General features: G+C 42.3%; 2 protein-coding genes across 11 annotated transcripts in view; both read right to left on the bottom strand.

The window, feature by feature from the left end:
• Window positions 1–450: 450 nt before the first annotated feature.
• srm (spermidine synthase) lies at window positions 451–15,720 on the bottom strand. Its single transcript, XM_022241221.2, has 8 exons — window positions 15,346–15,720; window positions 9,381–9,501; window positions 6,719–6,811; window positions 6,114–6,267; window positions 5,478–5,561; window positions 4,959–5,104; window positions 4,133–4,255; window positions 451–4,015 (listed from the first exon to the last, which is right to left on the bottom strand). The coding sequence occupies exons 1-8, from the start codon at window positions 15,474–15,476 to the stop codon at window positions 3,920–3,922; spliced, it is 948 nt and encodes a 315-aa protein (XP_022096913.2). The 5' UTR covers window positions 15,477–15,720; the 3' UTR covers window positions 451–3,919.
• Window positions 15,721–18,023: 2,303 nt separating this feature from the next.
• LOC110982690 (spermidine synthase-like) overlaps window positions 18,024–27,372 on the bottom strand; it is a 35,342-nt gene continuing 25,993 nt past the window's right edge. For 9 of the 10 annotated variants that reach the window (XM_022241292.2, XM_022241291.2, XM_087147304.1 and 6 more), the window contains exons 5-8: window positions 27,061–27,307; window positions 26,404–26,546; window positions 24,976–25,083; window positions 18,024–24,438 (exon numbers count right to left, since the gene is read on the bottom strand). In XM_022241292.2, coding sequence (XP_022096984.2) covers window positions 24,412–24,438; window positions 24,976–25,083; window positions 26,404–26,546; window positions 27,061–27,307 — 525 coding nt within the window. In that variant the 3' untranslated portion in view covers window positions 18,024–24,411. The remainder of the gene's footprint in view (window positions 24,439–24,975; window positions 25,084–26,403; window positions 26,547–27,060; window positions 27,308–27,372) is intronic. The other variant, XR_015428009.1, reaches the window with a different exon arrangement.

The raw sequence follows: 27,372 nt of genomic DNA on the forward strand, positions 1-27,372 counted from the left end.
AAAACATGATTGATTGATTTATTCTAGTAGACACAGCAAAAATCCCCTTCAGATTTTCGGGCCTGTTTATCTTCATTCTCGCTTGCTTAATACTTTAAGAGAACTGGATCAAATGAAATGCCAAAATTGGAAGTTTTCCCGGCGGTGAAAATCAGTCACTGCTTTGTCGGCGGAAATATCTGTTGGAAAGAACATGTGTAGATCTTGTGATCAGTACTGAACCCTTTTGGTGATGGCTTCAATATCACACTTTCCTTCTGCTATTCTTTTCATACAAATGAAAGTGAACGCGCAAACCTGAGAAGAGTTACCTCACAAAAAGATGCGATCGTTTTGTGACGTTATGAAAGTCCCCGTCTATCCTTCTTTACAATGAAACGTCAGGAAAATAAAAACATTTGCCAATCTCAGGTTTACCAACACTCACCAATAGGACTTTTGCATCAAAACTTGTTTTCACCAATCATAAATTTAATTGTAACCATTTTAAAACCAAGAAACAACCAGTGGATCACTTCGGTACAGTGTGTACTCGGAAATAAACAGCCCCATAACCAATATATAATGTAATCAATAACCAATTCCATAATCAATTGGAATCAAATTGGGTTCAGTTGGAATCCAATTGGGTTCAATTGGTTTGAATAATAAATTCGGACCTTTTGGACCAGTTGGACCATTTGAATGCCAATTCACAATGCAATTGTAACCAACTCATTTGAAAATCCATTTGATGGGGGAAACAAGCTAAAAGCAAACCATTTGATTCCCATTTGAAATTCCAATTGATTGGGGAAAATAAATAGCAAAGAAAAAAATGCCAGTTCAAATTAATTGCGCTCCAATTAAATCCAATTTAAATATTAATTGGTTTGAAAAGGCCATTTGTAGTAGGGAGAATAGTCAGAACCTGCCACAAAACACATCACATGGATGAATCAACCAGTAACGAGGGGCTATATACTTAAGCAGACTTTCACGATTAATATTTTTTCATGATGCACCCACTAATTACGTATATTTATATCAAAGTTGGGAAGTTGTGCTGAATGTTTAATTTATTCCGTGGGTGGTACATGTATTTATAATGGATTGGAAATGAAGCCCAAGAGGAAACCTGTACAATTGGATGTGGCAGGTGCACGTGCTATAAAGGAATTCACAGCGTAGATCTGCATGCACCAGTGCATCTTGTTCCTAGGTCACTTGTTTACCACAAGCATATTACGAGTTTAACTGACAGAAAATTTCTCTCAAAGCAGTGACCAAAATTAGGCCAGATGTTGTATCTCACTTCTGAACGTAAGGCACTGAATTTTATCTATCAACCAAAACTTGACGCAACGCTTGAGATTGTGCTTCATTCTACAGGCAAGGGCCTATTTACACAGACAAGCAGTAACATTTCGGAGAATTTCCCCGCGTGCTAAAAATACCAAACGCGGTGGTTTCCAATGGGCTGTTTCCCCCCGAGAGATCAAAGCCTTGCCATGAGGTAGGACAATCAATACCTGTTTTTAAGAAACCTGAGCGATTTTTACCCAAGATGCCGTGCTGAGACTGCACATTCAGACCAATCAGCAATCTCCTTGAGCACGGCACCACAGACTGGCCGCGAGGCTGAGGGAGAGCAGGCTTTGATTTCTCTCATGGGGTGCCATCGTTGCCGTGGAAAGGCATTGGCAGGACAATCTGCATGCCGAACTGGTTTCCGTCTCGCTGGGAATGTACAGTACAAATCCAGCAAGGCGTATCGCCTTCCATCAACGCTTCCCATTACTCCCCAGTCTGTGTAAATGGCTTCCCCTTATTTCAGTAATGCTGTCTGGCGCAGAAAGTGCTAAAAGACAGGAAGTACTTGCTCTAATGGCTAAAAAGAAACACTTTTTTCTGGTGTTGATTTCTGCTTGGCACACACCTACTTTTTTAATTTGAGTTTTATCTACAAAGGACCCCAAAAGGAGCTCCATTTGTTTTGAAGCAATGGAGTTGCAGTTGTGCGTGGTGTCTTGAACCCGAGAGTAACATGGGCCTCTGGAGGCCATCGGCTGCTGCCAATTCCCATTGACGCCCACGTTACCTCCTAGCTGTCGCCGCTTGATTCTGACACACACCGACTACTGGCCTGTGTTCCAGGCATTGGTCTTACGCTGCCTCCTCTGCTCATGGCGCTGAGCATTTTTTATGCAAAATTTAACCGCATTAAAACAAAAACAATATCTTGTGTACATGTTCTTCTGGTTACGATATCTATAAGCTGAAATGGTTTGCACACTCCTCTGTGACCAATGGTTCTTTCTGATTTTTTTTTTTTTTTAAATGTTTACAGAGAAATGTAATAAACTAACTTTTGAATCTGGCAAGCTTTGTAGCGTTGTGTGGTCCTTCAAACAACACTGGACTCTCCATGACGAGTTGACGATTTTTTTTCAATGATTGTGCTCCTTGATCATGCTCCAAATTTCATGGCGCTGCTAAGCAAATCATTTTACGTCAACAGAGGCAGTAAGCACAGCAAAAAACGTGCTAAGATTGGAGGAAAAGTACGTAATGCAGTGGACAAACAATAGAAATCTCTATCCGCACACTACCACGCCAAGTACCGCCATGAAACAGTGCTTTTAAGATCACCAAATTTTTCTGCTACAGTAACCACGACTTTCCGGCTATTGTATAGCAGTTCCCATTAGCCTTTTAGAAGTACGGCTGACACACTAAGAGGGCGCTATTTGAAGTGGGTAAATTTGGAGCAAACAAAAGATTTGACCCAAACTAAATAGCGCCCTCCTATTGTGTCTGCCATGCTTCTAAAAGGCCAATGAACTAAGCCTTTTGCTAGTTAACTTTGACCCAAATCTGGTACACTGAGTAATGCACGTGAACATAACAACTTGAATTCTCCTTACTAAAACCACTGTTGCTATACCTCGTGATTCGGGGCAAGCTTTTGCTTAGTGACGTAAAAAGACGCCTTGCAACAATACACTATTCTCAATGGATAAGGAGGCACGAAGGAACCAGTCCATTCCAGAGATGGTGGTTGCTATGCAAAAGCTTGCCCCGAATCAGGAGATATAGCAACAGCGTCTTCAGTCTGGGGAATTCAAATTGTTATGTTTATGTGCAGTCAGAGAACTCAGTGTACCAGATTTTATTCAAACTTGGGCCTGCATTCTGCAGCTACTAATATCAGATTTTATCCCATACACAAATCTCCATTAGGAATTCTTCCCAGTCTAGTTTTTCCAGAACTGGTCAAAATGCCCCCCTCCCAAGTCAATCTATATGCAGCATATTATAACCCTAAACGTTTAAACTTGATACCACATACCTGCATTGTAAATGCCATGAACACCTGTCATTATTACACTTAACGGGATTTCTGACAATGACGTGTAGTCTTAATTTGCACAGTGCGCTATTTTTACACTTTTATTGTGCAGGAGCACATAAAGAAACACCTGTTCTTTCTTGTACAGACAGCTGTGTGCATAAAAAGAACTGGAATTTGTGGTCTTGGTGTTTTTTTTGTTTTTTTTTCATTTTCTGAGGCAACTGCTCTGGGGCAACTGTCAACCTTTTCTCGGTCACACCATGCCGAGTCAAAAAGAGGAAGATGGCAACCTACATGGACTCTTCAAGAAGTAAATAAAGTCCCAGGAAGCGCAGAGCTATCCCTTCGACAAAGAAGTCTTTGAGGGTATGCAGAGCCACACCCATACCCGCCATCCTCCCAACACAAGTTAGCACCCCAAAGATTCCAATTACGCCACAGTTTTGTTTTTTTTTTTTTAAGATTTAAGATGCAGCTGTTCTGAACAAATTAAAATACCCAATCCGAGGCACGATACACTTTCATATCCACTTAAAAACCACGTTACCATTTTTAGTGTATTTTAGCAATAGCGTTAACCTACTCTTACGAGTTTCCTGCTATGGCTTCTTTAGGCCCTTTGGGTGCTTCCCTCTCGCCGTTCACTCCCTGCTCGGGTATTACTTCTTCGTCTTCTAAGCTCTGGATGGAGACAAAGAAAGGCGAACAGCTGTGAGTGAAGCCTCAAACTTCTGAAGCTGAAAAACAAGGATCTGTGCAAGGTCTCAAGTCGGCACGATTCGTGCGGAGCAAGCTCACCTGTCGCGCAAATTCCGGCAGGATGAACGCCGCTCTGTGAATGGCGGCATTGTAGTACTTCAGCTTCAGTTCCTTCTTCTGGCCTTTACTCCATTGTCGCACCGGCTCCCGGAAGTTGGTGTCCTAAATTTTAAAGGCAATGGTGCCAAAAAAAAATCGGCTTCGCAAATGAAATATGCAGTCTGGCAAGATCAGGTACCAATCCACAACTTTGGTGGAAGACATCCGTAAGCTTTATCCCAAAGATCTTTCAGAAACCAACAGGAAGGTCAAAACCAGCCAATTTAAATTCACATGGGGCTCAGCAATTTGGGGGTTTTCAAATACAATGAATGGTCCACTTCCTGGAGGGTAATTCAACTTATGAAAGCAAATTTCATACAATTAAGGGCATTCAACTGCACCATAGCCCAGCCGAAGGTATATAAAGGCAGCCAAGTGACCCAACATCTGCCCACGGATCACAGCCAGAGATCGCGAAGTGTTGACTTCCGCTGAGTGACGAAAATTGGATAAGCCGTAGAAAACCCTCAATGCACGGACGGGTACCAACAAACCACTCTACTCACACGTGGCCCAGGCCGGGATTGGAACCCTAGGACCATAGTGGTGCAAGGCAGGTGTTTTTAAACTCACCAGTCGTACATGCCACCCGGGGGGGATGGAGGGTTTTGGGCGGGGTCCAGGGGTGTTTCCAAGAAAAATTGCTTGGAATGTGAGCAAACCCGAACAAACTGTGAATTCATGGCATCTGCCTTTAATAACTTGAAAGCATTTTATAATCCCTTTCACGCCAATTAACTTTCTCACCCCCCTCAATACTTACAGGACTGACACCGCATAAGGTGAAGCCAATCTGACCACTGGGATAGGTAGGAATGGTACAGTAGGCGTAGTCAATGACCGGGTAAAGTGTCCTGCAGAATTCTCGCATGCTCTTGATCAGATCCAGATGCAGCCACAAACACTCCCCTGCATGGGCCAACATTTTTCTACAGTTCAATTTCGCAATTGTGGAGACAAGCAGACCTACCACAGTTACTCCAGTCGACCCTGCGACTCAACCGAATTTGAGTGACAACTTTTGCCCGCTCGACTCGAGTCACGACTGGTGAGCGACTCGAGTCACGACTGGTGAGCGACTCGAATTGAGTTACTGCGGGCAAATGACTTGGCACGACTCAAGCTCACGCTGTGACCCGACTCGTTGCCTTCAAATCAATCGACTCCATCGCGCGAGTGGCGGGAATGGAGCCTATGATCTGGTAAAACCCCATGATTTGGTGATTTGGTGTAATTACACAGTAGCACACGAGGGACATTGGGCCCATTTTCTTCAACTTACCTTGCGTGCACACAACGCCACCGGGTCTCAGCGCCTTCTTCATGAGTTCGTAGTATGACTTCTCAAACAAAGCTGCTGCAGGACCTGTTCACATTAAAAAAAAAAAACCAAAACCCAAAGTTAGAGCTGCTCATAAACTGACAAATGGATACAAACTAGTGAAGGACAGCATTTGTCTTAAGAAAAGATGAGCCTGCGAGTCATAAAAGTCAATTTATGACTGGGGTACACGGTCATTGGACTAACTCCTATCTTGCATATACTAGTCGGGACTATTCTAGTCAGCTAAACGGATCCTGCCTACAGAAGTAGGTCGCATTGCTGGTTATCAACGGCCATGCATAGCAAGGACTTGTAGTACATGTACACCAATGATCAATGACCCTTGCTTGACCAACCTTGCCTGTAGAGGTGCCCTCTTACGTGCCCCCCTCCCCCGTGGGTAGGCCAAACAGCGCCCTCAACTGTGCCTGTGCAGAACCAATGAGCCCTGCCCCCCTTGGACACCCAACTTCACCTCAAGCAGCGTCCCAAAAACCTGGGGCTTCCAGGGCTGTGAGTATGACTGCGTCTGTTGTCAGCTTTGCAACCGGCAAAGCCCTAGCCTCAGATGCGAGATTTGCAATGCAGCCGTACCTATCGGGTCCGAGGAGTCGGTGATGATGACGTCAAACTCGTTGCAGTGCTGCTCCATGAAGGCAAAGCCGTCGCCTATATGCTGGGTTAGCTTTGGGCTCTGGAACCCGCTGGACATGTAGGGCAGGTATTTCTTGCTAACTTCGATCACTTTCTGCAAGTCAGTGCAAACAAGCTTGCCAATCAACAGAGTTGAACGACTATCCATTATATTACAACTTCGACCCACTGCGACCACAGATAGGAAACGCTTGAGATTCACTCCTTCAAACCCTTCAATTTCAATCAATTAATAGTGAAGAAACAAACCTATTAAAAGTGGTCAGAATTATCCGAGGACCACACACAGGGTTATTTTGTTTTGTTTCATGTTGTTTTCATTTCAGAGTGAGCTGGGTTGAGACAACAGTATTGACCTACACTGAAAAAGAAATTTTAACAAATAAGACGACCCTTCACCCCAAACAGCTAATACAGGAGACCAACAGCAAATTCAGAAACAAAATCGTGAAGAAATTTCACGCTGCTCCAAACGTCCTGTCTTTTTCAACGTGTAATGGTATCAACAAAGAATGGCAAAACATGAGGTCTCCCCTCCCCTTTACCTCATCAATCTCGCACTGCGTGACGCTCTCCACCTCTGGGTGTTTGACGACCTCTCGGATGACACCACCATCCCCACCCCCGATGACCAACACCTGCCCCCCAAAAAAACAAGAATTTTGAAACTACAGAAAACCGTGAGCAATACAATACAATGTTACATGTAATTAGACGGACCTCTTTGTGCCCCAATGGGCAGTCCATGTGTTAAACAGAATGCCTAATTGGGTTCCCCCCCCCACCTTCCCCTGTCAACAAAAAAAGGTGGCGGCATTTGGCCACTCAGTGAGTGAGAGTACATACTCTCCATTCCAAAATATATGTACATGTTACAAGTATTAGAGTCCGTCAACTTTACAATGAAATCATTTCACTTTTTTAACGATTGAAAGCTTATCAAATCACAGGCTTGTTTTCCAAATTATGAATTCTCCTTGAATGAGTACATGTAATGCTCTTCAGCGCAGACATCATGAAAGGGATTACGTGTATGGCTAATTTTTATAATTTCTCTTTGAGCCAGGGTGTTGTTCCAAGTGCTTGGAAAACTGCCAATGTAGCTCCCATTCATAAACATTCCGATAGGAGCGACATTGGCAATTATCGCCCCACTGCCCTCACTTCAGTGTTTTCGAAGTTGATCGGAAGTATTGTATCTGGCAATATTCGTTCTCACTTGGAAACGAATGGATTAACCCTAACACTCCTCAGTCCTCCAACAGGTGAAGGATTGAGGAGATTTAGGGTTAATGTATGAGCTCCAGCATGGTTATAGGCCAGGCCGTTCTTGTGCAACACTTCTTGATGACACAATAACGGAGTGGTCTAACACACTGGATCAAGCCAAATCTTGCGTGCATGTTATATCTCTGGATGTCAGCAAAGAGTTGACTGTATTTCGCATAAGATTCTTATTAACAAACTCAAGAATACGTACGGGATTTGTGATCCCTTTACTCGGTTGGATTAATTCTTTCCTTGTTGAATCTGTCCGGTCTAATGTTACATCTGGAGCTCCACAGGGGCCTGTCTTTGCCCCTACTTTTCAACATTTATATAAATGACTTACATCTGTCAAATCCCCCTCGGCACTATGCAGATGACACTTTTTTAAACAGGCAGATTCAAGGGGAAAATGATTTGATGTCTCTCCAGACAGATCTGGATGGCCAAACAGAAATTTACTCTCATTGAATCCTGTTAAGTGCAAGTTTGTATCTCTTACTAGAATGCGTCGTCGCCCATATCAGCCTGCATACTTTTTAAATGGCGCTCAGATTCCTGAAGTTACTGAGCTTAAGCTACTTGGTGTTTACGTGCGGCATAATTTGTCTTGGGACACACACGTTAATTTGGTGACAGCTGAAGCATATAAAACATTGGGTTTTATTTGTTTTATTTTTATTTTAGTTGTGGGTGACTGCAGTTCAAATACGCTGCTTACATTGTATAAATCCATTGTGTTACCCGCTCTAGATTACTGTTCTCCTATTTGGCACGTTTACAGTGTTAAACACGAAAACAACTGGAAAAGGTTCAGAGGCATGCCGCGAGGTTAATTCTTCACCAGAAGAGGCAAGAACAATCTTATAGTAATAGACTTGCTGGGACAGGGCTTGCTGCACTGAACAATAGGAGGCATTACTTATTTCTGGCTTTTGTATGCAAGGAGCTGCTTTCCACTAATCGTGTCGGCATGTTAACATCCTTTTTAAATTTGTTACTTGTTCAAATTCGACACGGGGATACTAAACTTGTCTTTCATCATTTGCCTGCCCACACCGACGTATTTCAATTCTCCATCCCTTGCCATTTCGCACATACTTTGAGCACCTTGCCTAGTGACTTGGCTAATAATCTGATATGCGCCCCTCTCCGTCAGTTTTTGAGTGAGCTGAAGGACCACTTTGCTGGCTAGGCTCGTTTTTAACCCATTGCCGTATTTTTATCTTAATTATGATTATTTTTGTTGTGCTCTTTCTAGCCTTACTTTTCTATTTGAGTCTCGGGAGACATACGCCTTTTGGCGACAGTTTATTTTTAAACTTTTATGTTCTCCTGGGCGGCCCGCTGTGTCTAGTGATTGTCTAGTTGCATGTTCAATTGCCCCAATAAATATCATTACTATATTAATATCATTATTTTTGTATGCAATCATGCCATGTCAAATTTTAGTCACAATTTCAAGTACTCTCATGCATATGTAAATGTCAGAGACTTTAAAGGCCTTGAGTTTTCTGTCTGAAGATTCTACGTCAGGACTTTTCTTCTGATTTAACTTTCCAATGGGTTTATAATGGCATTCGTTGGTATATTGCCAATTCGATCTTCTTTATGGGACACTGGTGTATACTATCTTTTTCCACGAATGCAGTGATATGGTGCCACTTTCCATCCCAACAACGGATCAGTGAACGAAGTACCGGTGCACCGAAGTACCGGTGCACTGAAAAACATACATGAATTCTACTTGGAAATACAAGCAACATACTTGGATCCGTAAACGTGCCCTGCACCCCCAGGCCTCTGCCTATTTTATGCACCGGATTAGCCCAGTTGCTTGTTGAGGTTTAGGAACCAGGAATGGGGCAGATTTTCCACCATTACTCTCCATCATTCTCCTCTTTACAGTACAAGTAACTGTCAACGTCAAAAACAACCTACCTTCTTTGGGCTAGGATGGGAGTTGAGAGGCAGGTGAGAGATCATCTCCTGGTAGCTGAATTCATCCCGCTCCGTACACTGAATGACGCCGTCCAGGACGAGCACATTGCCATAATTCTCACTGTCGGTACAAAGAGGAAAAATACACGTGTACAAAAGGGAGGCTGATGGTGTTGGGCTTGACAGATTTTGCCAGAGAGCAATGGATAGCAATGTGCACGTATGTGTTCTAAATATAATGTACAAATCCACACGTCAGATTTGTGCTGGGGAGGCAAAAAAATTGGACGTCAAATTTGCAGGGGGATTTCCATTCTCGGCACGATTGGTGGATCTGTGTTTACTGAAACATCTTGGCATGTTATCCATTGCTCTTGGACAAAATCTGTCAAGACCAACACCCATCAGTCAATCACCTTTTTCCTTTCAAATTAACGATGGAGGACAACCGCTTTAGAAAGGGGCCAGAGATGTGGGTCACTTTATACTTAGAGTCCGTTTCTTTTTTATAAATTGGCTATGCTCTTCTTTTGTGGTTTCACTAACGCAGGAATAAAACAAGTTTAAAAGACCCCCATAAAACCTTATGGGGTCTTTCTTATGCTTTATATCAAATGGGGTCTTTTAATCTTTTTTCATTCAACAAACCAATCACCAATGTGCCCACGCCTGAAAACAACTGTTAAGCTACACATGCTCAGCCAACCAACCAACCACCTTGACCGCAACGGTTTAATAACCAACTCAGTGAGATTTTTTAGTATGGCGGATAGTTCTTGTCTTTCTCAGTCACTTGCAGCTTCAGTAAACTCATTTTTGATTTGGTTAATTTTGTCGTCTACTTCTCTCAGGTTTGCCAAGTTTAATAATAATTCAGTTTTTTTCACCTCTGAAGGTTCTACAAGTTGTCGGTCAAAACCCATGAGTTCTCTGATATTTAACTCTCCGATTTCAGTTTGCATCTCTTCGTCTTGGGCAAGGTCTTCTAAAGTTTTGCTAACTTGATTGGTTGCTTGGGGATGTTCTTGTAATGGGATACTTTCGACTTGTAGTTGCCCAAGTCTATCGCCGTTTTTACCTGTCGTGTAATCTTTCAAACTAAAAGTACATCTTATAAAATCTGTGTTTGTTTTACCCTGAATCGTTCTTAGATTAAAGAAATAGACTACTGTCATTTTTATGAGTTTAACCAGTTTATTTTCCATTGAACACAGAGTTTATCTTTATTATCAAGTTGCAAAATATTTGGGTCTCTAATTGTTGGCTCCTATCCTGTTAGGCCGTTTCTTGTTTAATTGCGTCATAAAAGTCGTTCATTTCATCTTTGACTACGGCTCTCCTTAAATCTGTTGTTTGTGTTTGGTCTTCTGTTTCTTGGTCTAAATTAGTTTCTAGTATCTTTACAATAAAACATTGCGACCCAAGCAGTCTTTCTCTGTAATCTCTGAGTGCCGAGTTACACTTTTGAGTCAACAACCAACATGAATGCTGACAGTGCCGACCAGAAAATGCCATCTTGCTGAGAGCGCAACTTTTGCTCGTTTTAAATTTTTTCCGATATTTGATTTGCTGCTCAAAACTACATGTACAGTCATCTATAAATAATAAACAGCGTCTTGGTTCCATCAAAAATTTCTTGAAACGTTTACAGTGTCTCCCGTGCTCAGTCTCCGTTTGGATACATTTTCTCTTTGGTGTCCAAAATAAGCCATGTTTTTGGTCAGCGTCGAGGGCAGCCAGTTGTATTTGAAATTGTGAAAAACATTGGTGTCTCTACAGCTCATGATGGTAGTACTCTGTAGCCTGACGTTCAGCCCTTGTACCAAGCTGCGAGCCAGGTTGTTATAAACCACTCTATTGTGATCCAACTCCCCCGTCTACCTTGAGTATAAAAGTGAGTTTGACCGTGCCGAGAACAACCATGTCGTCCGCGCCTACAGGCGGAAACTTGACTGTTAGTTTTTGACCCGCGGCTATGGTGCTCAGGTAGTGAGTAATGATTACTTCGCACCTTTCTCCTTTGATGGCCCTGGGAACTTTGAGAGGGTGGTTTGGATTGAGCTTCTTCATCACGGTTGTTGTGGTTGCGTTTGGTTTTTTAACAAAGCACAAGAAAAATTTGGTTTTAATTAAAACAAAGTTAACTCACATTTATGGCGAGTGTTTAATGATGGTAGGAGGGGCTATTGTCAACACTCTGGCATTCACGGGGTCTAATTTTTTGTTTAGCAGCATTTCAAAACAACAGGTTGATAAATGCAAGAGACATGATTTGGCCTTGGAAGAACTGGCCCAAGGGAAACAACATTGGGAGCAAAAGCATACCAGACTTATATATTTTTTAAACGAGCAAATTCATATGCAAAAGGCTTCAGAGCAAATGTTTGAAATGTGGACGAGGCTTTGATAGCGTATAACGAAATAACCCGCAGCTACAGTGTACTTGCCGTCGAGCCTGCCACCAGAGCCCACATTGAGTGATTTTTACACACCCAGCGATGACCAACGAGATAGAGAACTCCGGTGTGAGAGCAAAACCCAAAAGTCTGATATTGCAAAGCTCAAAGAGGTTTATTACAGCCCTCGAGGTTATTGGAAGGGAGAGGGAGCTGTTAAAAATTTACACGAGAAAACCGGTACAGACAAGAAAACAATAAGAGCCTGGTTAGCGAAACAAGCCATTCGGAAAATTTATCTGCCTGCACCGGGGTATATACCAAGTCCGAGGACTTAACAAAAAGACTTTGCTGAACCCAACGACATGCACCAAATGGACGTGTTGTATTTACCCTGGGATACGGGTGCCAAAAGGCCCAAGAGGTAGAAACTTATAAATAAGCGTCAACGGTGGTCGACGTTACTTCCAGATACATGTACAAAGAAGCAGAACCTTTAACTTCAAAACTGCCAAACAAGTGACAGACGCTATGAAACAAGTTTATGACAGATCTCCTTTGACTGGGCCTTGATCGCTTAACGTAGACTCTGGCTTAGAATTTAAAGGCGAGTTTAAAAAGACTTTTATAAACTTTATTTCCCTTCTATAAAACATCCTCCCAAGCCACGAATACAGGAGAAAGTCTGGTCAGAGAACTTTATTTCCCTTCTAAAAAACATCCTCCCAAGCCACGAATACGGGAGAAAGTCTGGTCAGAGAACTTTATTTCCCTTCTAAAAAACATCCTCCCTAGCCACGAAATACGGAGAAAGTCTTATAGTAGTTTATTTTCTTTCTAAAAAACATTCTCCCAAGCCGGCCACGAATACGGGCAATTCGAACATACATGTAGGCAGTTCTAACGGGTCGTGCTATTTAGCATCAACGAGCGTCAACAGAGCGTCAACAAGTTATTCAAGCATATTTATGCAAATATTTCTATATAAAATGTTGATTAGGGTCCTACATATCAAATTCAATGTATAATATCTATCTGAAATTATATTTGAGTGTTGAAATTTGAATGACAAAGTCCGGCCTGTTTGTGCAGTTCGACCGGCTGCCATCTTGTTTTCGAGTGGACGGCAATGGAAAGATAGATGGAAGTCCTCGTACATCGTGAAAAATTTTCATTTTCCTGCGAGAATCTGGAAGCAAATTCAGTGTTTCTCTTATACAGTGGCAAGTGTTAGAGTCTCTAGGTATTTTCAAGTTGTTGACGCTTTGTTGACGCTACTTGTGTGTGTCGACACTTGTTGATGCCAAATAGCATGACCGGTTCTAAAATGGGTCTTTTGTGGCCTAAAATGATTAGATCATGTAGGTGAAGCCCTGTGCGTATTTTGTGTGAGAGCGGTCAAGAACCACATTGTAGCCCTGTCTGTATTTTGTGCGACATTGTAGCCGGCTACGATGTGGGAGAGGAGGGTAGTGGGGTAATCTGTAACTGTGCCACACGGAGTATGATAGAGAATAGCTCTACTAAGAGGATTGCTGGTATTCCTCTTTTTCGACTTTGGACGGGATCATCATACTAACGCTCCAAGCCTGTACATATTGTGAGGTTGAAACGGTTCTCAAAAATTCTAAAGACTCACCAAAAACACCTCTATCAACACCTACAGGCTTCCATAACTGCCAACGTCAAACGGTTATTGCTACATGTACATGTACAGTCAAACACAAATAACACGAGCACGCTTGAGACGAGCTCGTGCTTAAGATGAGCAGATTTCTTCAGTCCTGTTCAAAATGTACACATTCCTATGAGAGAAAACTTACTTAATACAAGATGAGCACTTTTGCCTAACCAGCAGTGTCAAAAACTATTGTCCATGGCATTTTTAATACGAGTACAATTGAAAAGCGTCTTCAAAAGCTTAATCCCAGCAAGTAATTCTATGAATGGGATAAGTGATAACACATATAACACGAGGTTTACCGTAAGACAAGGTTTTTTGGAGAGTCCCTTCAAGCTCGTATTAAGCGTGTTCGACCGTACATGTACATGTAGTAGTCGCTGCCTATAACTTATAAGCGGGGAGACTAGACCTGCCGCCCTGCCATCATGCCTGTTAATGTTCGTCAGCTTAGGGGTCTTACTAATTACCGTCAACACACGATAGTAATGTCAACACACCGTCAACTCCTCGAACATACAAGTTTAATGGAGAAAAGAGGCACAGAAGTGTAACTCTCGGACTGACAGAGACTTTCCAGTAGTAAGGGGTCACAAATCAATTTGCGAAATGGAGTTTTTTCACACACAAAAAAAAAAGATCTCTAGCAGCGTAGCAGGTCGCCGCCATCTTGTCTGCCCTTGGACTGTCCCATTTTGGTGTGGGCATGGAGGTGATACCACAAACAACAGAGGGCACCAGCAGCTGCAGATGGTTTGTGCATTGCTTGGATCATGTTGTGAGTCAGTATTTTGTAAATTTCAATCTTTTTTATTTGTGACTATGATCACTTCCTATTATGAAATCTCTACGTTTTGTGGATGATCCGACTGACTGTCCTGTGTTTCTTTAACATATAATATTACCACCCCTCTTGCGTAATGGTATGGTCCCAGCTGCCCCAGAGGCAACATGGCTGCTGATTTTGATTTCGGCAAAATTAAATCGGCAATTTTCCAGAGTTTAATCTGTTGATGTTTAGCCGAAATATCCTTTCAAACACTTTTTACTATTGAATTCAGCTTCTTTGTTTTTTAACATGTTTTGGAGGTGCTGACGCTGTGTTGACGGTGTGTTGACGGTGTGTTGACGGTCTGTTGCGTGTTGACGGTGTGTTGACAGTAATTAGTAAGACCATAAGCTAGGCCTACACTGAAGGGCGCCCTCAATAATTCAATGGTTCTCATTTCTTTTACCACTTGAGATAAGGTCGGTCGAAAAAAAATTCCTTTAAAAAAATCCATGTTGCTGGAGTATAAATCATGACTGAATAAACCTCAATTTTCCGTGTACAGGGGCCTTTTTGTTCTCTCTGCATTTTTTATATACATAAGTATTAAACAAACATAACTGTATAAAAAAAATCGAAAAAACACGGTTTGTGTGTATACTTGCATGCAAATAGACATACATGTCCTTATTGTTAGTGTTACAAGAAGCCACAAAACATACCGCGCTGGATTGCGGAAGTCTAATGCTGCTGGTCGATACCATGCTGCTCACATTGAAAATTCCCTTGTACGAGTCCGGGACAAGACAAGTGTAGGGCTACGCACGAACCTCAGTGGGCCACGGAAAGGCGCACGCCAACGCCGACTGTCGCTGTTGGTCCTTTTTCGAAATCGTACGTTTTCAGGGCTTTTGTTTTCAAAGGTCATGCTGGTCAATTCTTTTCCCTTCAGGTTTTTTTTTGGGGGGGTTAGGTCTTTTTAGCAGGGTCGGAGGGGAAAAAAAGCTTCTTCTTTCCGTGATCGGGAGCCCAAAATAGGGTCGGTCGGAAATGAGAACCATAGAATATAAAAAGGGTGCCCTAATCATGGTAATCGTGTCCCCACTTTCGTGACCTTACCTTTCGAATACGAGCACATCTTGAAATTTGGATTTTTCATGGAAGAGCACATCCTTGACTTTCAGTGACATACATTGACCAGGCCACAGTGTACTGAACTCACTGAACCAACCTTCGTGCAAGGAATCCATGAGAAAATGACCGATATGGGTAAAAATCACCTGCAACTTGACGGTGTTAATTTGCTGTGCTTGTGCGATGTGTCCACAATCGTGAAAGTTGCTCGTTTATACATATGCCACAAAAGCACATGCATCGCCGGTTCTCATGAGTTTTTCTCCTGAAAGTCAGGGTATTCAACTTAATGCAAGGTACCATTTGCTGCGCTTAGTCCATGGGTTATTTAACCCCTAAGCTTTCGATTCATACCACGTGTGCGTGCGGTGCGCGTGCGATCGAGCGTGGACCACGGTAGTCTTGGTTGCCAGACGTTACTGTTTTACTTGGTTCCTGAACCGGCCGCCCCGAGAGGGCGTATATCATCGCTCACACCATGGAGGAAGGAAAGAAATTATTAAGGGTGAAGTGTTCGAATTCAAGCAATGTTCTCCGGCAGGCACAGGTGCATAAAAAGTACGCCTACAGATTCTTTCAAATGAAGGGGTCTGTTTGGGCCAAGAAATTGTGGAATTGTCTCAGACTGGCCCAGGATCATCTCTGTAGATTCAAGGGCACCCATCTGGGGGCAAAGCAGATAAAAACGTGGCTGAAAACTTATCAGAAGAGCCCCGAAGGTGAGGGATGTCATTTGAAAAATGGCCGCTGAGAAGACTTAGGAACCTTCACTTTTGGGGGGGGGTGAGTTTGTTTTGGGCGAATTAATAAAAAATTCATTGGTTTACCTACTAACAATTGATAATCTGAAATCTGAAGGACCAAACAACACATTTTTTGTTTGAGAGGCCTCAGGGACTTCAGTTGCCTGTCATGGGGCTCCAAACTTTGTTGATTTTACACTGTTTTCAATGGAGCTTGAATTGGTTTGGTGCACCCTTTAAGCCCCATTGAAGTTCGGGGCTCACTAACATGCAAGCCAGCATCACTGAGGTTTCTCAAACAAAATTGAAGTATTGTTTTGCCCTTAATCTTTCTATTTCTTTTCAATTTTTGGAGGGTCGGCCAATTACATTTTGAATTATTCACACGAAATGAAATCACCCCCCCCCCCTTAAGGTGAAGAATCCAAGCCTGCTCACAACCATTTTTCAAAATATTAACATCCCTCTACTTTCTCAGGAACGTAGGACCATTTTGCAGCTGTATTTTTCACAATTCTGCTATCGCATGGAAGGCCTCAGAGCCGAGGAGTGTGATCGTGACAAATATTTTAATAATATTTTGGGGGGCCAAACAAAGTTTTTTCAAAAGAAACTGTGTGAGGGCACTTTTCGTGCTAATGAGCTGGACAGAAATTGCCACTTGAGTTAGTTCACCCAAAACCAAAAAGCTCTGTACACAAACAATACACGTAGGCATACGAAAATAAAAAATAGTTATTTTCATGTCTGTCCTTTTGCATGATTCCCTTCCGCTACACTAAACGTGCGCGCGCACACAAAGAAAACTTTGACAAAATCCAAGGGCAAGAGCGCCACGTAGTGACGCTCGGAAGAAATCTAGCAAAACATTTTTCACTGGAAATTGAAGAGCACGACCTCCAGTATATGTACAGTTTTCTTTGCCAACGTCAGTTTTTCCAGCCCTTCTCCGAAACAAATCCACAAATGCTTGCAAATGATACCGGACCGTGGGCTGCACTGGCCTAGTCTGGTCAGAAGCAAAGATCCTTCGCGGCGCTATACGATCTTTGGTCGGAAGGTAGCCTGCGATGCCCGCCAAATGCAGCGGGTCTTTTTGTGAACGAAATCCCGCGAGTTTGGAACTGCGAGTCCCAAATCCTTGATCTCCATATGTTCCTCTAATTAGTGCCAATTTTTACCAACTCTCGATCCATATTATTTGTGGGATCACAAAATCCTACTCGATCTCACCGCAGGAATTGGCCAATTTAGCGGAAATTCTGTAATGCACTTGCTAGGACCGCGATTGTTGTTGTTTTTTTTTTTTACAAATAGTTTTTGAGAAAACCAGCTCTTGAATAAAGCCTACCATATTGAAAAAGCTCGCTCTTTACTAGCTTGATATGTGGTCGTTCAAAATGTATATAAACAAGTAAACGGTGAAAGTGAAGGCTAGGGGAGCGGGTTAGCGTGGCGGTTCTTTCCTCGCTTTGCACCAATGAGGCCCGGGTTCGAGTCCCGGCTTGGCCCAGGCTTTAAGTGCATTTGGTTTCCAGTCCATACTCGCTCTCGCAGGTTTTCTCCGGGTACTCCGGTTTCCTCCTGCCTCTAAAACTGGACCTTCTTCCTAACTCCGTAATGTGATGCTGATTAATAAAGTGTATGAATAAACGTACAGGTATTGGCGTAAATAGCCCGAGCTGCTGAAAGCGTCATCAAATCAAAACAACAAGAAGTGGAGGTTAGCTTCAAAAACTATTGCTCTTCCTCCGGTGATTTCCCACGAGACGAAAGTAAGACCGTCGATTCCTATGCCCCTTTTTCACGTTGCCTTCAGGGAGACCAAAGAACCATCTGGAGGTATAGAGAAAACATTAATTAGGGCAAGGATTACTGATAAAATGTTCCGCAAAGACAAACTCAGCCGCAGAGACCAACTTTAGATTAATCTACGATTTATTTCCGATTCAGCCTATAAAAAAAGGAAACTTTAACCCGTTATAGAGTAAAGAATAAGTAACACCACTTTTACAGATGAATAGTGCGTACATAACAAAATTGTGCAACCAAAAACATGTTTCCTACAGATTATTGGTACATAAAAAGTTAAGTCTACCTATTTTTGAATTGAAAGACACCGCCACAAAAATGGAAAGTCTACCTATCCAGACACATCGATCTTGGCATCGCATCATCGTGCCTTCAGATGCCACCCTCTTGTCCTAAGTATTAAATAAAATCCATTCACGATGGATGCAATAGACAAAACGACTCATTTGAAAGTGAATAACTCTACATTGGGCCCAATATCTATAAATAATGAAAGGTAAGGCCAACAGAAATAATACTCATCCAATAACTAACCCAGCTCCCAAGTAAAGAAATTCAAGGATTTCTACTTTTTCCCCCAGAAATATTTAACAGGTTCCTATATACGTAATTTTTATCCTGAAAATCGGGTCCTTAAAATTAAGCCCAAAACTGTCTTTTCGAACTGCACCTTCTTCACATGGCAGGCAATTCTTCGGGGGAAACTGGCCCAAAAGGAAACTTCCAAGGACAGGTGGAATCATAATTAAGATGTGGTAAAAAATATTCAAGAAGCCTTTTCTTTTATCTGTTTGCTTCAAGACCCATTGCATTTGTAACATAAACCTCATGTTTTAAATGTACAGTGTAATGAGTTTTGCGTAGAAAACTGAAATACATAAAGAAAAAATAACCCTCTTCACTGACTCTCATTCGGTTCTCAATCAAGTCGAACTATTTTCAAAATTAATTCCTTAAAAGTAAACAAACTCAGCATATATATGTAATATTGACAATACATAGTATTGTCTCACCTTGTTTTAGGACTTCAGTCTCACATAAAAACACAATACTCAAGAGCAAAAAAAATGTACAGTTCTCATTACAGAATAGGAACTACTTCATAGAACAATCTTATTAAAACTTGTGCTTCTGTGTCAATGACATGAATTCATCCATATTGACACCACATAAACATACACCACTAGTTGCTAATTTGCTAAGAGATGTACCAAAAAACAAACCTGAAAGGCACTGGAGGTTCGGTTGGCAAGTAAATCTTCATAAAGATGACTTTTGTTCTTGTTATTAATTCCACAATAACGCAGTTGTGAAACCCCCCTACAGTTTAACATAACCACATTGTCTTCGAAGCTTGCGTACGAGACAGGATTTTTTCACTATTGTTCCTGGAGAAACGTGAGCATGAAATTTTTGAATGGACTGTCTACTTCAAAAATCTTGATTTTTGCCCAAAGAGATTATTTCTACTCCGCATACGATTTCTTAGTTGGAAATATACCGCAAACTGCTCTACACTACAATTTGATTTCTTTAATCACACGTCTTTTTATGGCAACAAGAAAATGAGATTGGATGGGCCTGATCCTGGGTAGCTGCTGAGAGAATGCATAAACCTGGTAGACTGAGCTTTGCAGTTAGCAAACACCGGTTTTAATGTGTGATAGTTCTCAAGTCTTGTTCTCTTCTCTGATTACAAACAAATCTGGCCAAGGTTTGCTCAGGAGGTATTTCCAAAGCTTCGCCATTTTCTCTGCTACGGCTTAGCTTAGTGCCTTTTTGGAACTGGTCACTCATCCATTCTCCAGCGTCATGAGAAAGAAAGCAGACAGGCCACATCCCACTCATGTGGCTATGGCTTGAAATAGAGCATACACATATGGAAGCCGCCGGGGTAGTGGCTTCGCACATCTCCCCTAGACAGGGGTGCCATTTTCAGCCATAACCAAAGTATTTAGTCAGATGTGATCCAGGAGCAATTAAAGCCAGGGGCAAGGCTGACATACATGCAGCAACAACCCCCAAAAATGCTGAAATATATCAATACTGCAGTTGTGGGTTCTAATACGTGCTTGGAAATATGTCCTCAAATAGCCAACAAAATAAAAGCATTTGATCCTAAAATAACTTTTCATGAAAACAGAAAAACTTCAATTATCAACATACAATTCCAATTGCTGTATCCAAATATTTAGATTTAAAGGTTTTCAACAAAAAATCTCCCATTAATGCAAAGGCAAACAAACCAGTGACATTCAGACACAGGTGTCTATCTGTCTAGCTAATTTGAAGCATTTGTTTGAAGCAAAACCTGAAGGGCAGGTTTCCCTACAAATATTCCGACGTCAAATTTTGCTTTGAACTGGCATTTCCCGTTATCTGGAGAACATTTAAGATTACAAAGAACAAATCTTCATGCCAGTATTAACTACTTCTGTGATACTAAAGGGGCAAATCTAAGATAAACTTGGTTTGCTGAAAACTTTTCACAAAACTTAAAAAATCAATCTATCAGGTGAATTTTATTTCCTTTTTTCTCCTATTTAAATCCTAAATTTCAGAACTGCTCTCCATTTGCTACAGCAACCATAATTATTGCTCTTCTTAAAGTTCCAACAAAGCATAGAAATTAAACAGTTACCAATATTTACAACAAATGTAATTCCAGCATTCTTGATTACAAAAAAAAAATCTAGTCACCATAATGAATTGTTCACAAAAAAATATCTATACCCGATCAATTTCACAGGGAACAAACACCCCAACTGAATATCTCAACTGAACGGTAACAAAGAAGGGCTTAATGAATCAGGAGAGATTTTGAAAGCGTTGCCCTCAATGCCTAAACAAAAGTGAGTTGCCTTGCAAGCACTTTTGTACAAAAAAGGGTGAACTGCTACGAGAGTTCTTGTGTTCTTGACAGGCAAGTTTTCAAAGAACAGAAAAAAGAATCACATCTCTTACATGGTAGATTCCCGTTATAGCGCCCCCTGATATAACGCTCTTACCAATATAAAGCTCTAATTTCATTTCCCCAGCTGTACACACATTCACTGTGTACATATTTCTGTGGTTATAGCACTCTGGTTTAAAACGCTAACATCCGAACATAATTCACATACATGACATACACATGTGGATACATGTATCCATTACTGTACATGTACATAGAAGTACATGTGCGGTGCACATGGCTGCACGTCCACCCAGTCAGTTATCCTGTTTGTAAGTGACTTTGTCACAAAGGCAGACATGCCAGGAGTTTCTGGATCCCATTGGATGATCGCTGCAGTAAATGGCGATCAATGCATGTAACTCTATGTCCAGTGCGTGAGCAGTGGGTGTGGTTGAAACTGAAGGGATGTCACACTTATGAACCGGATAGACTACCGAAGTGTGACGTCATTGTGAACCAGAAATGCAGTGCAAACAAATGGATTCTGCGCGCGTTGGTCTACCCACTGGTTTTTGCACTAATGCCTTTTACACACTTTAATATAATTCTGCCTGTGATGTATTCGCTACAGCACTGTGCGGTTATAATACTCAATTCTGTTGGGTCCCCTTGAGAGTGCTGTAACGGGAATCTACTGTAGCTTTAACACTGTTTTCCTGAGACATAGAAATGGCCACTTTTTAAAGTGCACCTACAGAGAACTGTCAAAACAGATTAGCTAACTGCTTCTACGACAAGCTTTCATTAAAACAAGTTTTCAAGCAAACTTATTTCAGAAGTTATTTCTAAATCAATGCCAAAATGCAAAAATTGACATACCCAAAATGTTATGCCATGCTAATATGCCATTTATTCCTTTGGTTCCCGTGGTGTAAAGTACACAGGAGGGTTCATCCAAAAGCCGTTGGTGCCATGAGCCTTTCCATGCACCTGAACCCAAATCGACAGAGCTGTATAAATCGACTCAGTCACCACAAAATCATGACAAAGTCAGTCACGAGTTGCTCAGTCCCAAGCCCTGCTGGCGTAAGCGGAGGGGGGTGCCAGTAGGCCCCCCCATTGTTTGCTGGGGGGCCCGGGGGCCACTTTTGGCAGGGTCCAATTATACAGGTAGGTTTGGGCTTGGTCTAATAATGGCTGATGCCTGATGGTCTCACAAATGCCCACCCCCCCCCACTTGAAAATCGTTCCACCGCCATTGGTCCCGAGTCAACTCACAAGTTGGTTCAATACCATGCGGTTCTGGCCTATTCGTGGACAGACTTTTGAGCTGCCTAGTGATTGACTTGTGACTGACTCAATTTCAACTCTGCCAATCACAGTGATGTCTCAAAGTTTTACAAAATCACACTCACCAAATTACAACATAACTGTTGTGTAACCTGATGACATCACGCTTTGTTTGCGGGTGCTTTCCTGTGGCAGTGAGGTGGGACGTGATCTATAGGGGCTTTGCGTGGTAGCCATCTTGCAGGGCAGTTCTTTAGCTCCACAAAGAAAACCTCCCTTTTGCATACTGCCTGCAATATGGCAACCCTGCAAACCCTCTATTAAACTCCCATCGGAAAGCACACTGGCAAACAGAGTGTGACGTCATGTCTTGGATCCATTAGGATCTGAGAAATTAGTCAGTGTAGTACTAGTAAGATGCAGGGAGCGATTTGACACAAATGTGCGTTTGCCGCTTTCTGTTGAATTCTGTACCATATACACTTCATCTCAGTGTCAATTGAGACAGAGATGACACCATAATTGAAACCAGTACAAATAGGCATGAATATCAAGCTTTAAAACCATTCTGAATGACGTGCTACCTTAAGATTAAAGCCTACGGTATGTGTACAAAATACATTTTGACAGCAATTGCACATCTTCATGAGACAGGCCTTTCTCAGTAAACATGTAAAGAAATGCGTAGGAGGTTAACCACCTCCTGCCGGGTGGATTTTTCTTGAGCGGGATGAGATGACAGGACCTTTTCAAGATTTTCCGTTTTCAAAATTCTTCAAAAATGCTTGTGTTCATTTACTGGGCATTTACACCCACATGAATGACTGTCTGGTGGCTGCTCTAATCTGACAGGCACCTTCATTACCGCCCGAGTATTCAGCCCAGGCCTGCAGCCCTGTAAAAGAGAGCCCAGAATTGTGAGGTGTTGCATAATTTCCTTTGTTCCGGTGAATGTCAGTAGCATCTTTTAATACGTGGCTGGATTAGCAAGAAGCGGCGCTGTGTCGCTCATCAATGGGGCCCTGGAGTACTTTTGTCTGCGGTGTAAATCCGCGGTCACGCTACGCCCAAAACAGTGGTACACTGTTTCAAAACAGTGCTGGATTTACATGTACCTTCGAAAAATGGAAGTCGAAAATGTTGGCAATTCCCAGCAGCAGGTCCTTGTTCCGAGTACAGTCTTTTGTTACACTGACCAGCTCTTTTGTCCAAAACCGGGCACCCCGGCTCTGGGCATATAAACACAAGGTGCCTAAGACTGGGCACCCCGGCGGGAAGTGGTCAATATTCAATCTGCAAGAGGAACGCAAACTGACAAACTTTTTTCTGGTGGCCTTAAAAATCGCACGAATTCTGATAATTAAGTTTATTAATTCAGATGATTTATTCATAAATTATTCATTTATCCTCGTAAAAAAAAAGAACAAAGGAACAACTTAATGCGAGTTAGTATACTGGCAGCCCATATTTGGGTGCCCAATTCGGGCAAAGGGCAGAGGTGTATAACATTCCAAGAGGGGGAAAGATGGATCTTTGGCACCTGATTTGCAGCTAACAGCAGAGGGATTGACCTCTTCCATGGGGCAGCCATCTTGCTTTTTAACCAACCAAAGCAATGTCGCCAAATTGAGGCTAGAAGGAAAAACAGTCTGTTCCCTTTTGTCAAAATGTGAAGTTGTAATACTGTTGCCAAAGGAGGCTACAGGGAACAAGACAAACGTGGCCGCATCATGATAAAGGTCTGTGTGTGAGAAGATGGAGAGAGTCTTGTTGGCAAGGTGAATGCAGATTGCATGGCAATCACCCCTGCTTCCAGTAAATGGGTGCCAGTAAAAATGCTATCGCTCTGGCCCCTTCTGATTCCTTCCTCCCCAAAATGACGGCTTGGGTCAGTATCCCGCAGCTCCACAGCTCAGAACACATCTGTTTGGCAAATTTATGTGCTAAGCGAATATCAGCTGGGAATCAGTCAAGGTGTACGCAGAATGCCTTACATTTTGGTTAGCAGCATTTTTTTCGCTTAGCAGCAAGTTTGTCCACTTTTAGCAGATTTCTGTGCTTAAGAATCTGGCCCCACCATCTACATGGATGCTCAGCTCTTTCTTGGTAATATAGCAAGGATATCTTTGTATCTAATGAGGAGCACTAAGAAATGTGACTGTTTCTTTTTTTCCCCCCAAGAACTGACAAGGATAGAGACTAAAACTGATCATTTGAATAGTCAAAGAAAAGAGAGAGAAGATAAACAGTCACTGTGAGACGTCTCAAGTTGTCCGTGGTTGTCCAAGTCATGGATAGTGACCCCCGCTGCTAGAGCTTGTACACTCCTTGGAGTTCCTGCAGACAGGTGGAAAAAAAAAATAATAAATGCCTCAATTTACCCACTCCAATTGGTTGAAGCCCATCACATGGCCAAAGGAAGAGAATAGACACTGACAATGTCTCTCATCCATTCTCCATTCCGAACTTTACAGCCCCAGCACATACTTATTCCCTTATAATTAAAGGCCAACGAAAAACTGAATTTTCAGGAGAGAAGACACGTGTTCTAGCCCCTAGCCCCCCACCCCGTTAAGATATTAGTTTCCCAACACCAAGTTTTCCTAATTTTTCCAGAAATATATGAGTCGTTTGAAAACAAGCTTGAAAATCAAGTCATTTTCCAAGAATCAAGCAGAGGTGTAATGACACAAGTCAATGACTCGACTCGAGTCCGACTCGAGTCACAATTTTTGTTGACTCAACGCGTGTGCCGATGGTTAAATGACTCAACCTGACTCGAATCTCTGTGACCAAATGACTCGACTCGAGTCACCAAATTTAGTGACTCGTTACAACACTGGAATCAAGCAATGTTTATCTAAGAAGAGTTACCTTTCTGGCAAATTCCGGAACTGCAAACGAGGCACGGTGAATACCTGAATTGTAATATTTCAGATCCGAAGCATCTAATTTCCTCAACGGTTCTCTGAAATTGGTATTCTGGGGATTTAGAAAAAGAAAGGACCCATCAAGAAATGTTGTTAGTGGCATTTCTCATCCCTGTAGACACAGCTGCGGCAGCAGCATCACACTCATTCGTCATAAAACATGGAGCAATCTCATGTTTCAGCACTTCACGTCACATCACCCTGCTGGTGGGGTACCGGCATTCAACACTTATGGGTGCACCCACGTATGTAGGCCAGAAATATGTCCGCTGAGCTCATTAATAAAAGTTATACATCAATAAATTCTATATTAGAGGGTCCTGAGAGCCATGGAACTGGGGAAGTGAAGAAATATGACACTGAACCTCTGGGCCGGACTCGGGGCCTCCAATTCTGAGCAACTTGGATGCAATCGGGTCCGAAATGGCACTACTTTAGCCGTTTTGCAGAGGGATGCATTTTCAAAATGGCTACTTTTCCGGGCAGTGAAATTTCCTTCAATTTAGGGGTGGTCTGCTTTGGGTGAGAATTTCTCCAAAATTCCATTGGTCAACTTACGAAAAATTGAAAAGAGAACGAAAGAGGACATGTGGTACATCATTTTTCTGTGCAGCCTGAACACCTGTGAGAGTTGTGAGTATTTTTGGAATACTTGTGAAGTATGGGAACTTATTTGTAGGGGTGCAACCTCAGGCCAACTGCACTTCAGTGGTCCCATCATAGTAAGTCTTTACAAATCGTTCAACACCACGTGAAGTCACAAACTATTCGGTTGGACTGCGATAAGGAGGAGGGTTCCTTTGACTTCTCCCACTGTTTCATGACCTTTGACCTGCCATCCAACCTGACCTTTGACCTGGCTTTTGACCTTACGTGTGACCCAATGCCTGACCGGAGTAATTACCTGATCTGGAACCTAATTTGTTACCTGCCTGGTAACATAACCTGTGGTATGACTTACACGTATGACGACCTGGCAAATGACCGGTAGCTTGACTTGTTACCTTATCATGACCTGACACAAGATCGAGTGCTCGTGACTGAGGCAATTACACCTATGCTCAATGAGTCCACAAAGGTAAAAAAAAGCTCACATCTCTCAAGTTACTCCATTCAAGCCCAATCACCAGCCCCCACTTCTGTCCAGAGTTCCAATGAGTCAATGACTCGACTTGAATCTGACTTGAGTCGCCATTTGTGGTGGCTCGACTCAAGTCCCAACTGGTACATGCCTGAACTCAAGTCCCTGCAGGCAAGTAAAACTCAACTCAAGTCACATAAATTAGTGACTCATTACACTCTGCTTCTGTCGCCCGTACCATGTCACGTTTAGCAAAAATGTGGACTGGAGCCACTCAATCCTAGGACTCACCCGGTCGAGGCTGCACATGACAAAGCCTTGCATGTCAGGGAAGGAGGGGATCATGCACATGTTGTAATCCACCACACTGAAGAATTCGCTGCACATCTCCATGACTGTGTGAACACACTTCAAGTCATTCCACACCGACGGCTCTGATGGAAAACAAAGTTAATACCTAAATTTACCCACTGGGTTTAATTGGCAAATACTACACTTTTGGGTTTTTTTTTTTTAGATACTAGCAAAACCTTTCTCACAGGCAATATGGATAGGACTTACATTTTTGTTGGAACCTGCTGAGGTTTTACTGAAAGATAATTTTTTCTGTTTTTGCTTTTCATGCTCTGAGCAAAATTCTCTTCAAATCTCATATCGGGCTAACCACTGGTACTTGCTATATATTCAAAAAAAAGGATATTAAGCTCACTCAATTTCTTTTTCCAATCACAAACTTGCTGTAATTTTCTCAAAAATTTCTTAAATTGAAGCAAAGTTTTTTCAAAATAATTTTACAAAATGAAAAATTCATAATCCAGAATATTGTCTGATGGCCAAAATAGTGAATATGATTACCTCTCTAAATCTTAACAGACAATCATCATCCATAGCTGACACCAAGTAATACTTTGTTCATTGGAAAAAAAAAAAGTCCGTCACAGCACCCACCTTGCGAGATGAACATGCCATTGGGCTTCAGGGCCGCTTTCAAGAGGCCAAAGTACTCCCTGGAGTAGATCTGGCTAGTCAAGTCGTTGGCACCCGTCCGGTCTGGAATGTCGTTGATGATCAGGTCAAAAGCCTGCTGGTGCTGCTTGACAAACTGGAATCCGTCACCAATGTGCACCGTCAGCTTGCTGCTGCTGAAGCCCTTGGCCATGGATGGCATGAACTCCTTGCATGCTCTGATTACCTCCTGGGTACGTCAAGTAACAGGCCAATCAGACAAACTAACAACAGACTGTGATCATGTGACAGCCA

This window comes from Acanthaster planci, linkage group LG16 (genome assembly GCF_054643075.1).
Source record: "Acanthaster planci isolate LZ-2023a linkage group LG16, COTS_SCS, whole genome shotgun sequence".
Lineage (NCBI taxonomy): Eukaryota > Metazoa > Echinodermata > Asteroidea > Valvatida > Acanthasteridae > Acanthaster > Acanthaster planci.